The sequence below is a fragment of the Diceros bicornis genome, chromosome 20 (assembly GCF_020826845.1).
Source record: "Diceros bicornis minor isolate mBicDic1 chromosome 20, mDicBic1.mat.cur, whole genome shotgun sequence".
In the NCBI taxonomy this organism is placed as follows: Eukaryota; Metazoa; Chordata; class Mammalia; order Perissodactyla; family Rhinocerotidae; genus Diceros; species Diceros bicornis.
Genome location: NC_080759.1, coordinates 50,621,784 through 50,637,727, shown reverse-complemented (window position 1 = coordinate 50,637,727; position 15,944 = coordinate 50,621,784). Strand labels below are relative to the sequence as shown.

The 15,944-nt window shown below is 38.5% G+C and overlaps 1 protein-coding gene across 3 annotated transcripts in view; it reads right to left on the bottom strand.

Annotated features, from left to right (window-relative positions):
• Positions 1-15,944, bottom strand: part of DNAH5 (dynein axonemal heavy chain 5) — a 261,478-nt gene that overhangs the window by 154,351 nt on the left and 91,183 nt on the right. For all 3 annotated transcript variants that reach the window (XM_058564331.1, XM_058564333.1, XM_058564334.1), the window contains 7 exons: positions 14,967-15,138; positions 11,109-11,254; positions 5,607-5,772; positions 4,683-4,922; positions 2,644-2,834; positions 2,471-2,558; positions 1,082-1,215 (listed from right to left, as the gene is read on the bottom strand). In XM_058564331.1, coding sequence (XP_058420314.1) covers positions 1,082-1,215; positions 2,471-2,558; positions 2,644-2,834; positions 4,683-4,922; positions 5,607-5,772; positions 11,109-11,254; positions 14,967-15,138 — 1,137 coding nt within the window. The remainder of the gene's footprint in view (positions 1-1,081; positions 1,216-2,470; positions 2,559-2,643; positions 2,835-4,682; positions 4,923-5,606; positions 5,773-11,108; positions 11,255-14,966; positions 15,139-15,944) is intronic.

The window sequence follows — 15,944 nt, the reverse complement described above, 5'->3', positions numbered from 1 at the left end:
CATGATTACTGAGACATCTGAAAATATATCTGAATATTTATCATCATAGAATACTCTACTTGCCTTTATCATTTACTGTAGAGCTTGCTAAACTAAGCAATAGATAAATATTTGTTAAATTGAATTATGTGAACACTGCCCCTAGGGCAAAATTAAATACGGGACCTTCACTATATTAAGAAAGGAAAATTGAAAATGCATAAATGCAAAAGCTTCCAGTTCCCTTGGGAACACATTAAAATTAAACTGAATAATATTTCCTCACACAGTTTCAGCAATGGTGGCTTTTCAAAATGCTTTCAAGCAAATGCAACTCATTCTGTCAAACTCAGTAGTAGAAAAGAGGTATTTACTGAGTGACAACTATTCCCTCAACACTCACAAACATTTTTAAGGAGTCAACAGGTGTTAGTGGCAATGTGAACACAGACATTTTTAAAGTAGAAATTGACTTCAGGGTTTTGAGTCTTTTTGACCACAACAACAGATTTGCCTGAACAAAAATAGGAAGTCGAGAGAAGAGCAGGTTGGAACTAAAAATTAACCCAAATTTATACCCATGTCCAGTACAAGTTTGTATTGATAATATTAATATTTTCTTTATTCTCAGTATTATCTGATTTCTATGTGGCAATATACACAAATTTTCATCATCTATTTTATAAGATTTGCCTGGCTACACAAATATGAAAAATTGACTGTAAATCTTATTCTATTTCAAATGTACTAGTATCACTGACTCTTTGGAGGTAAATTGTAACACCAGTCTGATCTGTGGTTTGGGACACAGCAAATTTTTTAACAGATTTATTTGTACTAAATAAATAAATAGGTTAAAGGCATTAAACAGAATACAATATAAAACATAGGAATAATAGATATCTTTCACCTTGCAATATAGAACAAAAGATCTTTAGTTAAACAAACACTTGCTGAGCACATACACGATGCCATAAGCCGCTCACTGAAGGCACAGTGGGTGAGCCCCAGGCTGCGTGTCAGACAAGACTGTGATGCTCAGCGTCACACAAGCACATATTGTGAAGCAAAGGGGCCCTGGCAACAAATCCTCTTGACCTACCTTTTTGGTGGAGTTAATGATAGTGCTAAGCACAGAGACTAATTTTACAATCTCTTTGTTGTCAGAAATATTCTTATAATAGTTCCTGGCTTGAACAGGAATGGGTAAGTTTACAGATGCTATTTCAAAGGTATCTAAAAGCAAAAGAAGAGAGAAAAGATTATATCGACAGCATAGAGAACATGCTTTAAAAAGATGAGGGGATTTCTGCAATGATAAAGTACGGACCTCTAAAAATCCTCTTCTTTATAAAAGTAATTGAAAACAGTGGGAAAACTGGTCCATATCAATTTTCAGGACTCTGAAAATTAACCAAAGCTTGCAACAATCCAAGGAGTGCTTGTTTATTTAAGAAAATATTCTGACTCTTGGTAACACAGTGAGTTTCGTGGTGTTTCAACTGGGTCTCTGTCCACTGCTCCCTTACCAGTTACGTGGTAGTTTGAGAAACAGGAGCCTTGCAACCACTGTGGCCATGAAAACCACAGCCTAGCAGTAGCCTAGAAGTCACCAGAGGGGCTAGATTGGGTTTGGAGCTCCTCAGGAAGCCCCCACAGAATTGTCACTATTTGACTTGTCTGCAAGCTGCCTGGAAAAGCCCCATTCAAAGAGCTTACATTTATTTGACCTGACTCAGAACTCACGGAGTGAAAAAATCCCGATCCCCAAGACGTTTGTCAAAAAACAATCAGCGACAAATAACTACTTTTACAGAATATAAATGAAATATAAGTGAAAACCATGAGACATACAGCAAAAATCACAGCATGTTAGCAAAACAGGACACATAATAGGTCCAAATACAAACTATCTCTTAAAGGTCAGGAAATATTCATTGTGATGAGAAGTTTCTCTTTAAACTGTGAAACTAAAATGCTTCTTGTCCCCCAGTTCTCGTCATTACATTGGACCAGAAATCAGTGACGCAGCCACAACTGTAACACACTCGCTAAAAATACGCTATTTTAAATGGTGGTATTAAAATACATGGATCTTTATATTTTATAAGCTTAAAATTGGCTCATAGATTAATATTCTGATCTAATCTGATTTGAGAATTACATAGAAGGAAAATACATTTTCACTCAGTAAATGTTGGTTTACAACAACCAGTCAAAAGAACAGAGGTCTGGCCCCATGGCCTGGTGGTTGAGTTTGGTGCACTCCGCCTCAGCTGCCCAGGTTTGGATCCCGGGTGCAGACCTACAACACTCATCGGCAGCCATGCTTTAGCAGCGACCCACATACAAAATAGAGGAAGACTGGCACAGATGTTAGCTCTGACAGAATTTTCCTCAAGCAAAAAGAGGATGATTGGCAATAGATGTTATCTTACAGCGAATCTTCCTCAGCAAAAAATGAAAAAAAAAAAACTGAAAGAACATTTACCTTGAGGTTCATTTTCTCCCATTTCGACATCAGAATCACTGTCTTCACTATTCTGCAAAGTAGCCATTTTTCTTTCATGCATCTTTTTCTGCAACATGAAAGGATATTGTTCAGCTCGGTCCCATCTATAAAAGAAGCTTCCACATGAAATGATTTCTTCATTGCACACCTACCTTGGACGACAGCTCACTGCTCCACTGTCTAACCCCCTTGGTGACGTTGACGATGCACTCCACGGCTTTGCTCAGGGTCTGCTGTATGTCTTCCAGGGCAGGGGCCATAGCAATGTTGGGAATGGCCAGAGTGACGCCCGCCCGGAAAATGGGCAGACTGTTCCGCTTCATCTTAGAGGCACTGTTACTGTCTGAGTTAACACGAAACAGGGAAGATTTAATCTTTTAAATTTAAAATGGGATTTATTTCATTCTTAACCAGAAAAATTAAAGCATCAAGAACAATAGATAATAGGTGTATAATCGGACAAATATTTTGAATAAATGAATGAATGAATAAAAGCTAATGGAGGATCTAGCTTTGTTCAATGTAACAGAGCAGTTCAGTAGAATCCAAGTCATTTTCTGCTAATTACAACCTTCTGGTGCACCCTCCATAAAGGACACTCATTGTGTGGGGTCAGACTTGTTATGTAAACACTTATTTAAAATATTAAAGACCATACTGTCCAAATAACAGGATGCCAACAAATTAGCTAAATGTAGAATAAGTAAGCAAGGCATGAAAAACAAGAATAACTATCAGAACAAGCCAAAGTCAGAACAAATAACTGGGTTCAAATTTCAAACAAAACAAATACCTTTCCTACCACTGTGTGTATAATCCAAACTCTGAGCAGTTAGAGAGGGGAGAAGAAATAAAGTGTGATTCACCATTTATATCCAAAGGGCTTTTAAAGTTGGACATAGGCATAGGTATGTAAATACAGATGTGTGTGTGTGTGTGTGTGTGTAACTTTTTAGATACAGTTGGAAATACCTGTAATATATAAAGTTGGGAAAGACATGTGATTTAATAGTCAGCATATCAACCAACAGTTGATAAGTTCTAATAACATCCCTATGTCAAAGAAAAGGACTATCCTCCATTCTGAAATGAAATAAAACATAATAAACCATGCCACCAATCAAAAAAATTCTTTCAAGGGGCCAGCCTGTTAGCACAGTGGTTAAGTTCCACCTACTCCACTTTGGCAGCCTGAGGTTCACAGGTTCGGATCCCGGGCACAGACCTATACCACTCATCAAGCCATGCTGTGGCGGCGTCCCACATACAAAATAGAGGAAGATGAGCACAGATGTTAGCTCAGGGCCACTCTTCCTCAAGCAAAAAGAGGAACACTGGCAACAGGTGTTAGTTCAGGGCCAATCTTCCTCCAAAAAAAAAATAAATTCTTTCAAGGTTTCCACTTTTACACAGCCACTTTTAATTAAATATTAAAGATGCTTTTTCTTAAATGCCAATATTTAAAATGAATAAAAAGGTTTTATTATCCTATTCCTTTTCATCTTTAATTACTGTTATTTTATTTTTTTACTATTTTTTTAATTTAAAATTTAGTTTCACAATGTCTCTAGACTTGATGGATTTTTGCGGCCCATCTGGGAAATGCAACACCTATTTTTGAACGGTGCTGAGGAAGAGATGATTGTATGGAGAATGAGGAAAACAGCTGGAAAGTATATTGATACAAAATAGTAAAAAATACAAAATATTGCACAAAAATAGTAAAAAATTTTCCATTTTGGAGAGGAAGGCATTAATAAGATCTTTATCACCTTATAAGACTAGCTAATAACTTAATAATTCAATGATGAAATTATCTTTCTATATATCTTCTTTGAAAAGTATATATTTTTGCTTTCACTAATTAAAATAATTAATTTTACATTTTCACCTTACAAAAAAAGATTAAAAGTGATGTCAATTATTATGTAATTAACAAAAGCTAAGTGACTTTAAGCAAATTACTTAACCTCGCTGTGCTCGGTTTTCTCAGTTTGAAAATGAGAGTAACAACGGCATCTACTTCACAGAATTGTTGGGATAATCAAAGTTCACAATGTATAAACTTATAAGGAGGCACTCGATAAATGGTGGATTTTTTAAATTATTTAAATAGAACAGGAATACACAGACACACACAATCAGCAACGACGCCTGGCCAGCAAGTAGGCAAACTGTGTGAGATTATTACCCCGGAAGTTAATCATATTGGAGGAATGAATGCGTCTGCGAATGGCCTCTAGTGTATTCCTCGTAACTTTCAGAAGAGCATCCATATTTTGATGGTTGAAATGAGAGAGCAACTCGCGGGCTTCTTCCTCTAACATCTCAGTCTCTTTCTTCTTTCTCGTGATGGTTGTCAAAGGCATGAGGCCTGCCCCAGCATTACGGGAAGATGTCAAGGTGTCGGAATTTCTTTCTTCTCTTTTTGCTGTTAGAAGATGAGAGAGATTGAGAGAGAGGGGGAGAACCATCTATTACAATTAAAGAGAAGAAAATTAAGATAAATTACATGCAAGTTTAATAACAAACGTCACACTTCTTAGAAAGTGAAGCCACCAAAGGATAGGAAGAGGAAATGGGGGCACCAGGTGGACTGATGGAGGCCTCTCCTCCTCAATGTGAGGAAACAGGAGAGGCAGGAGCTATGGCTGAAAAAGCAAGACTGGGCCTCAGGAACCTGGGTTCTTGTGTTCTCTCTTCTACCAACAGCCAAAAAAACCTTGGGAGAATAACTTTCCTTCTCTGCCTCTCAGTGTCTTCATCTGTCCCACAAAAGATTTGCTCTAGTGTAGACATACTCTAACGGGAATTCCAACCTATAATCCATCCTACCCTACTGATAAGGTGAAAAAACATGCACTCATACCTACATGCAAAGAGAGCTAACAAAGGCCAATGCAAAGTACATGTTTGTAGAGTTTAACAAAAAATAATGGGAATTAATGACATAGAGTCATTACAATATGCTCAGAATCATAATTTCAGATTTATAAATGTCCTTATAAAATTGGGAGAGTGTTTATAGAAGCACGAAATCAATTGCAATGTAGAAATTAAATTTTAGTTTTCAGCAATGTCCTGGAAAAAGACCTTCCATGACCCCATCTCTTACCTAAACTTTGATTTTTTGAATCAGCACCATTCACAGTGGATACTTTTTCACTTTCTTCTTTAGATGGAACTTCCACATCCAGCAACATATTTATTAGCTCATTGACTGCTTCCTCCACTAATGAGCTTTTACAGTGTAGTATCTGAGCACCATTTACACAGAGGTCCTATCGGAAAAAAATTAGCACAGTGTCATATTTGTTTACCTAGCTCTTGCAAACACATCAGGAATGGTAGTAATGCCCTAGGTTCAGCCTCCACATGAGATTTTGGTCTCCAACAATGCTTGGCCACACCTCCTACACTAACCCAGACCAGGCATCCTGTAAAGGAACGTGTTAAATATAAGAGAACAAATTGGAGCAGCGTGGATAGACCAAAACTACACTTACTTCTCCAGCAGTGGAGGAAATAACTCCAAAAGCCATGAGCAGCCTCTCTTCCCATGAAGTTTCTTTCATTTAACGTAAATCTGCTCCAGCCAGCCTTCCTTCCCTCCTCACCTTTGCCAATAAGCCACAGGCAACTCCTAATTAATTTCAGATATTCCCCTCTCCTGCAACTAGATGACACATTTCTCACGAATAAGATTAAGTAAATATAAACTAATGTGATTCGGGCACTATGATCAATTCTGTAGGATGACAGATAGATAGATAGATAGATAGATAGATAGATAGATAGATAGATAGACAGACAGACAGACTAGAGATAGATGATGTAAACAGTAACTGATTTACCACCTAGTTGGAAAATAAGCTTATGAAGCAATGGACTCGGTTGGTCACAGTCTCCAGCTCCAACCAAGTTCCACCATTATTCATCTCGAGACTCTAATGTGCTCATGGACCATCCATTCCAATATCAGCTTCACAATTCATTTACCTCCTTATTACCCAGAACCTTCACCTCCACTCCACTGCAGGGCACATGACATTTTGATTTCATTAACACAGGAACATTTTGATGTGTCCTGAAACTATTAAACTTCTCTGTCATCAAATAAAGTATAAAATAACAACTTCACTTCCAACTCAGAACTTCACCCAACTACCAATCTCCATCCCTAGCCCAGAGACAGTTATGAAAAAGAGACAGAGATATTTATGAAAAAATCAGAGATTGAGTGAGGGATAGGATAGAGTTAGCATCATCCAGTAACAAGTATAGACTCTGACACCAAACAATGTGAGTTTAAATCCTAGCTCTGTGTGATTCTGGGAAATCCTCTGGGCCTTGATTCCCCATCTACAAATGGCGATTATGGTAGAACCCACCTTAGATTGTTATCAGTATTCCATAAGATAATGTTCATAAAATGCTAACAACGGTGCCTGCCGCAAAGTAAATACACAAGAAGTGCTTCTTATCATTATTGGTCAGCAAATCACATATAACCATAGAACCTATGTTTGCCAAGCTTGTTCATCTCATTCCATATAAACTAGCACCTTGTTCTCTGAGAGATCACTAGTATATCTTCTTTGTGTGTGTGAGGAAGATTGGCCCCAAGCTAATGTCTGTTGCCAATCTTCCTCTTTTTGCTGAGGAGGATTAGCCCTGAGCTAACATTCGTGCCCATCCTCCTCTACCTTGTACGTGGGACGCCACCACAGCATGGCCCAATGAGTCTGCGCCCAGGACTCGAACCCACAAATGCCAGGCTGCCAAAGCAGAGCGCACGAACCCAACCACCAGGCCACTGGCCCAGCCCCAAGATTGCTAATATATATATATATATATTTTTTTTTTTGAGGAAGATTATCCCTGAACTAATATCGGTTACTAGTCCTCCTCTTTTTGCTTGAGGAAGATTGGCCCTGAGCTAACATCCATGCCCACCCTCCTCCACTTTATATGTGGGACGCTCCCACAGCATGGCTTGATGAGCGATGTGTAGGTCCATGCGGGGGATCCGAACCTATGGATCCCAGGCCACGGAAGCACAGCACGTGAACTTAACCACTATGCCACTGGGCCAGCCCCAAGATCACTCATATTTTTCAAAGTCTGCATCTTAAATCCTGTGACTCTACACACCCTCTCCTAATGACATGACTTCTCACTTCAACCACTCTTTGCCAATGTCCTTTACTTGATGACTCCCTCAGCCTTCCACTGCCCCAGCCAGGAGAAACCCAGCCCAAATGAACCAGAGGACGTACTGTCTCCACTTGCACACACAGGTCATGGCAATGCAGGTTCTTGGCATTGGAAATTCATGGTTCCTGAACTCAAGCAGGCCCCAGTGCTACCCAGGAGTCATTCTATATGACTCCAGTCACGTTTCTCACCAGGCCCCATAACAGCTGTGTCCTCTAATCCCCATGTCCCCAAATCTTTACACCACCCACCTCCATCGTACTCAGCTAATAACCTTGATTTCTCCAGCACAAAGCAAATGGAGGCCATGACATGGGAATCAGCCAACTCCCTGACCCCATGCCCTCACCCAGAAGACAAACCAGCCTCCATCATTAATCCCTTTTCCTCCTTTTGTAGTGAATGCAATGTTTCTCCTTCTATTTAAGAATAACCACACAATCTGAGTTCTAAACCACAGATTCTCCTGCTTCGTCAGAGACCATGCTTACCAACCATTCCCTTTCTCCTTCTCTACTTAATTTCCCCCCTCAGCATATAAACGTACTCAATGAACTTCAGCTCAGCATCTTCCTCCAACTACCATAACAAGCTTCTGCCTCAGGGCCTTTGCACTTGCTAGCCTCTCCGCCTAGAATCCTCTTCCCCAAAGATATTCACATGCCTTGCTCCCTCACTTCTTGTGTTCACATATAATCACAGAAGTCATCCCTGACCATCAACATAAAATCACAACTCTCTATCAGGTACTTCTTTTCTCCATTACCTTCAATTTTTCTCTGTTGAACTTATCATCACCTGACACATTATTTATTGGCTTTTTTGTTTGTTTGTGTTTTTGTTTCCTCCGCTTGAAAGTGGGCTCCACGATGGCAGGGATCTCCTCTGTTTTGTTGACTGCTGTATCCCCAGCAGTGATTTGCATAGGAGCTCCACAAAATTTGTTGAAGGAATAAATGAATTATAAAAAGTCAACAAATTCAAGAAAAATCATTCATTTATATTGGTAACCATTCATTTATATTGGTAACCATTCATTTATATTGGTAATCAAAAATGCAAATTAAAATTAGGTTCTATGATTTTGCCGCTTAACCTAAAATTTATAAATTCTAATAATTTATAATTTATTATTATAATTTATTATAAGAGAATTTATCATATTTATTTATAATGAATATTTTATTTATTATATAATCTATTGTAATAAAATTTTTATTATAACTTATTATAATTATAATAAAACAGTGTTTGCTGGAAGATAGTGAAATTGGTGCCGTCACATTGCTAGTGGCATTGTAAGTTGATACCACCCTTTTGAAAAGCCCTTGCCTACACATATTAAGAGCCATTAAATGAAGCCACATTCTTTGCTGCAATAATCTTACTTTGGAGGAGAAAATAATCCTAAAGAGGAAAAAAGCATGATACATGTCAATATATTCATTGCAGCTCTTGGCAAAATAGCAAAACTTTGGAAGTTATCTAAATGTTCAGCAACAAGAAACTAATAAGTAAATTCAGCAACAAGAAACTAATAAGTAAATTCAGCAACAAGAAACTAATAAGTAAATTCAGCAACAAGAAACTAATAAGTAAATTAAGATACATCAACTCAATAGAACATTCTGAAGGCATGATTAAAATGGTGGCTATGAAAGCCATACAGCAACATGAAAAATACTTTGTGAAGAAGAGTCAAGTGGGGAAAAAAAAAAAAAAAACCACTCTTCAAAATCTGCTGTATCTATGGTAGGGATCACAAATTTATTAAGAGGCATGTAAATAGGTAAGGCATCAAAATTATAACAACAGTGGTGTGATGGGTAAAAATGTTATTTTTTCCAATTTTTTTAAATATTCTAAAACTTGCTTTTAAATTAAAAGAAATGCATTTTTATAAAACAATCATAAGAATAGAGGTAATATTAAAACCATGGAGCCAAGTGATTTCTCGGAGGGGGAAAGCATGACAAATAAGTGGGAGGGACAAGGGGGAGTTTGGGGTCTACCCACAGTTAGTGAGTCTGACAGGAGGAACCAGAAATTTCTAAAATGTAGACACTTAATTTTGATTATATAATGATAATTTAATATAAACTGAAGACTGCCACACATGCAGAAAAGCGTCAACACTGTAAGCTGAGATTGCTATCCTGCTTGCGAGGTTGGTCTTTGGCTGGCGTCTGGGAGCTTGGATTTCGGGAGGATTCCCACAGTTCCCCAGCTGACAGTGGCTCGCTGTGCCTGGACTGCCGGTGCAGACAGTGTGGTTTATGCTGAAATCCTGCTTTCCTTTGGGGTGTCTGGAATTTGGGTCCATGCTGGGCAGAGGGTGCCTATGTGACAAGACCCAACAAGCACCTTGGGTGTCAAGTCTCTAATGGACTTTCCTGGGCAGAAATGTTGCACACGTGTTGCTGCATTTTTGTTGCTAAGAGGAGAGAGCTCTGTGTGGCTCATGAAAGAGAGAGATCTTAAGGAAGCCCGCATACGCGTTCCTCTAAACTCCACCTGTCTTTCCCTTATGGTCTGACTGTGTATCCTTGCTACGTTGCAGTAATAGGTCTTAGCCTTTAGTGCAACTAGATTCTGAATTCCATGAATCTTTCTAGTGGGGATGGTTTTGGGGACTCCTGACATACACATTACAATCACCATTGATGAGTTCTTATAATCAGGATGCCCACTGGAAACACTGTAGATGATGCTAAAGTGATTTTCCCAAGGGGCACTTCATGGAGCACTGCTCCCAGGATCTCAATCCTGGCACAGGGAAGCAAGTGTCCCATTTGCAAATGTTTGAGAAATAACAGGTTAAAGAAAGTTAAATGGGCTCTTTTCCAGGACACCTTTCAAAGACCTTTATTTTAATATGTTAATGTGTAAAGAATCTGTAAGAGGAAAGGAGGGTACAGTTTTTACCCTAAGCAGTTTGAACACAGACCCCGCCTCTCCCAGGTTTCCTAGCAACAGCTCCAGGACCGTGTGCCACAGAACACCAGTTTGGGAAATGCTGCTCTATGAAAAGTTTAAAGAAGAAATTCTATCCAGAAGATATTTAAAACAATTGTTTTATTAATTAATCTTAGCTTACTAAAAGCTCTTCAGCAAAATAGCTCTATTCTTCAAAAAATGGTAACATGAGAAATGTGTTCTACAGCAATTTCTCTTCTGCTGATCTGAAAAGAAATGATTTGTTCCTCATGTCTAAGTGACTCCTTAGATACATCCCTCTTCATTTTCAAATTATTGTCAGAAGGCTCCATGTTTGAATCACATCTATCACAGACCAATCATGGGGAGAGAAAAAAATGTAATTTGTGCTTCAAAAATGCCCTTTATAGAAAAATGAATCACAAAAAAAATATTAAAATAAAAACATCAATCTTCTGATAACCTTAGTCATTTGGAGAAACTCTTCGCAGGTAAGTGGCTCCTCCTGGGGGAGTTGGCAAAGAGGCGTGCTACTCATTTCTTCTAGAATGGCGTCAATGCGGAACTCTATCAGATCATTGACCCTGTCAAGCAGCAATTCCAGGTCCTCTTTGGAAAAAATAAAGGTGAATAAAAGAGATTAAGCATTTTGTTTTAAAAAATAAATCAACACGATTAAACTGCAGTCGCAAAAGTAGGATTAAAGTCGCTCCACACTGCAGTTTCACACCTGGTTTTCCCACACTGTTCTTTCTTGAACCAGTTTCCCAGCCTTCTCAGCATGCCTAACTCTGACTCAGACTGGAAGATTCAGCTCAAATGCACCCCCCGCCCCCAGGAGGTTTTCTGTGAATCTGCATGTATTCAAATGGCCCCCTCCTGCTGTGCTGGCATTGCCCTCTGAGTATCCTTCCATCTCTGTGTATACCACATTGTCTGCTCATTGTCTTATCTTCCTCCAGAATTCATCTTTTTTATTCTTGCGTCTTCAACACTTAGCCCAGTGCCTCTTCTACATGAGTATTCAACAGATATTATTGAAGTGAAATTCCCTCAATTTTTCTTTTACTGTTAGTATCATAAGGTATATTTTTTTAAGCTGTGCTCAAGTAATATTGAGCACTAAGTTCCATGGATGGAGAGGCCAATTCTGAAGGAAATTAACAATTTTACATCAAAAGTAGAATTGATGGTTAATGGACCTCCACCTAAGGGGTAAATAGATTTTTCAACAGATATTATACAGTAAACTCTCTTTTTTTTCTGATACTATTTTCTTCTAAGAAATCAAGTTAAAGTCAAATACAGAAAAGCCCATGTTATACCCTCATGATGTATCAGAGATGTAAACACTTCCTTAAAAAAGTAACTTTACTTCCTAAAGATTAAAGACCTAAAAGTTTTCAATCATTTCTAAGCTAATTATTAAGGAGGCTACTCAAGATACCAAATAGTTCTGCCTACTAAGCTTATTCCCTACTAAAAGAGAGCCAATGCTTTTATTTAAGCATCTGTCCTCAACAAAATTCTTTACTATTTCTGATTCTTCAAAGCATCTTCAAGGATATCTGTGGCCCCCTAAGGATGTCCACATCCTAATCCCCTGCAAATACTACCTTATATGGCAAAGGGGACTTTGCAAATGTGATCAAGTTAAGGATATTGAAATGTGGAGACTGTCTTAGATTATCCAGGTGGGGCCAAGTTAGTCGTAAGGGTCCTTATATGAGGGAGGCAGGAGAGTCCGAGTCAGACAGAAGAAAATGTGACTATGGAAGCAGAGGGACAGAAAGGAAGAGATTTGAAGACACTACGCCGTTTTGAGCCAAAGGATGTAGGTGGTCTCTGGAAGCTGAAAAGGATTCTCTCCCTAGATCCTCCAGAAGCAGCCATCCCTGCTTATACCTTGATTTTAACTCCTTAAGACTTATTTTGGACTTCTCACCTCCATAACTGTGTGATGTTAAGCCATTAAATTTGTGATAACTTGTTGCAGCTGCAATAGGAAACTTATACAACAACTATGCATAGATTGTGCAAAATCATGTCAATAGAAGTCCTGTGTGATATATCGAAGAGTGGTCAATACTCTCTTAAATGCACAATACAAATAACCACCTGTAAATAGAAAGGTTGGGTCACTAACCCAATAAAGAATCCAACTGTTGTTAAGACTCAACAGTTTGCCTCCCAAGGAAACTTAATCTTTGTTTGACCTCAGTTCCTTTGCTTAAATTACAAAAAGAAAACAGAATCAGAGAACTAACAAGAGTTTCTTTAAAAATGACCTTCTTGTCTCCAGCTAACACTCTAATAAAACATTCAAATTGTTAACACTCTAATCCTAATATTCTCTAGGGAGATGTTACTAAAGTCTACCTTAGTAGCCTGTTCTAATTTGGTTGCAATAACTCTTATTACAAAGTTTTTATACGTTTTATAAATGCCTCCTTTTAGAATTTTAGCCAATTTCTTCTTATTTCTAGATCCTGTGGAGATAAATTTTGGAAAGAATATTAGCTTAGAGGCAAGGAAACTGGGTGCTAAACTCATCCTTACTACTTACATCTATACAACATTAGAAGCCATTTAACATCTCTGGATCATAGTTTTCCAACTTTAAACTGAAGGTCTTGTTTAAGATTATTTCTACAATCTTCTGCACTCCTATAACGCTATGGGTGTCTGATCGTGCATTTTATATTATTCGACCTCCAAACTTTAATGAGCCTCAAACACATCTCAATCTATCTAAAAATCTTTTTACAATTTGTCTTTGAATCCAGCCCCAACCTATGAGGCAAAACAAAGATGGCAGGAGGGTTCAATCACTAATTCCTCACTCCACTACCCCACCCAATCCAGCACCTCTCAAATATTCTTGAGTATACAGCACCTGGTAAATTAAACAGCTGGACTCTTCTGAGGTCTAAGTTATTTACAAGGTACAGTGAAAACCTACCAAGGAGATAAGCTCTTGACAACTTAGGCTATAAATAGACTAGGTACTACTTTAGCAGCCACAAATACAAGACCAAGAGAAAGACTTGAGGAAGAAAGAGAAAGAGAGAGAGAGGGAGAGAAAAAGGGAAAGGGAGAGAGAGAAAAGGTTGATAAAAGGAAGCATCATGATAGGTATCTAGAAAAGAGGTCCAGGAAGGGGTGACCCAGAAATGAGGTGATGGGATCAAAGGGTAGGAATGGGGTTAGGGAGGTAAAGACACAGAAAAAGACTAACTGTATAAAACTATTGCAATTATGAATCCATAAGTGTATGAGTGTCTGGTACGCACCCAACAAAATACAAAAGAAATATAAGAAACAGCCTGATTTTCATGCCCTTTGCAGTCAGTTTGGGGAAAAAGATGGAACTCTACTAAACCATTAGAAGAAATCAAAATATAGGGTCTCTGGCCCCAACCGTAAAGCAACAGGAGGCCACTGGAGGAAATGGTCCCACACAGTAGAACACTCCGAGTGGGCTTCTTGGGAGTGAGACTTACTCTGGTCTATAAAACGTGGAGAAAATTGGGCCATGAAGAGAGGAAGGACAACGCATAGGAGAGGAGAATGTCTAAGTCTTCCCAGAAAACCCGCTCTGTTACCACATTCCAAACTGTGTTCCACTGCCCACCACGGAAGGTCTATAAGCTGTTAATATGTTTTCCTAGAAGGCAGCCAAGGAATTCTGGGAAACGCTACCTACAAGAGCCCACTTTTGGAGACCTAATGGACATTGGCATATTAAAGGCTCTGAAAAGTCCTCCAGAAAAGAAACCTGCCTGACTTTGCTTAATCTGGATTTGCCAGACTTATCTGAGCCCAGACTCCTTTTTTGCAACATACCTGTACACATTCTGGGAAATCGTATTTTATGGAATATACCACCTTACATATATTTTAAAGCATATTATATCCCTCATTAAGAAAAAATATTCGCTTGAAATTTTCCCATATATCCTATTGTTCAGCATTCTACTCTGTCCAAATCTCCAATCTTTCAAATCAGGGTCTCAAAACACCCTAACCTACTAATATAAAAAGCTGAATGATTCTAAAGATCCTTTAGATTCTAATGTCCAGCAATAAGTATAATTTTAAAATGTATTTAATGTCTGGGGATAAAATTAAATAGTGAATATATATAGTTTCCAGGAAATTAATTAATTAATATATTTTGGTAAAATTCCTTATGGAACAGCTTAAGAAAAACACTCCTCATTTCATTATTTATAGCACAATATCTATAAGAAATTATACAATAGACATTAAGAACTCAGCCTTTCGAATTGAGAAATAATAACCATTTAGACAGACTTACTGATCTTTGCAAAAGTGGTTTTTAAGTACGCCTCAATGTTCAGTGATGTCCAGGTCAGTGCAGCCAGGCCAGGCTGGAGAGCTTCATCCACTTTGGCCAAATGAGGGACCATCAGTTGCTCTATGGTGGGGGGCATTTTTGACTTCACTCTCTGATACTCAGCCAGCATCATCTGCAATGAAATGGGGGTTAAAAAATCAATTAATATCTCACTTGTAATATCTATTAGTATCTCATTTTTTTATCCAAAAGGATGACTTTTATTTAGGGTCCAGCTGTAGGGCTCCAATAGCAACCTGGCAGGTAGAGCGACTAAAATGAAATAAGAATAGAATAGAAGATGAGAAATCTTTCCATAAATACAAATTCCTAATCCAATAAAATACAACTGAGGAGGAGAGAAGAAGAATTTAAAGGAGTTTCTCCACCCCCAGCTCCCCATCCAGCACAAAACGGGAGGTGACTTCTGAGGTTAAGTGACTTTTCTAAACCAGGTTAAGTCATGTTGTTAGTGCCTTAGCCTGCGCATCACTAAGCATATTCATTCAACTTTGTACACTGGCACCACGTGCTTCCTGCTCCTCTGGGCACTTCCTACGGACCATACTCATCACCCAGTGTCAGAGTCACCAGAAGTCTGTCTCAGCCCATTGCGAGGATTATAGACCAAGTCTTGATGCAAGACCCAAAGCATACAAGGAATCAGGAATCACTGTTGATGTCAAAAAGAATCATGCCTTTAAATATCATCCATATGCCAAAGAAATGCAAATTTACATCTCCAGCCCAGATCTCACTCCTGAAGTCAAGATTCATATATGGCAACAGCCTACTCGATATCTCCACTTGAATATATAACAGACATTTCAAACTTAACATGTCCAAAACTGAAAGTTTGTTTGTACCCCAAACCTTCTCTGCTCACAGCATTCTCCAACTCAACTGATGGCAACTCCATTCTTCCAGCCCTCAGGCCAA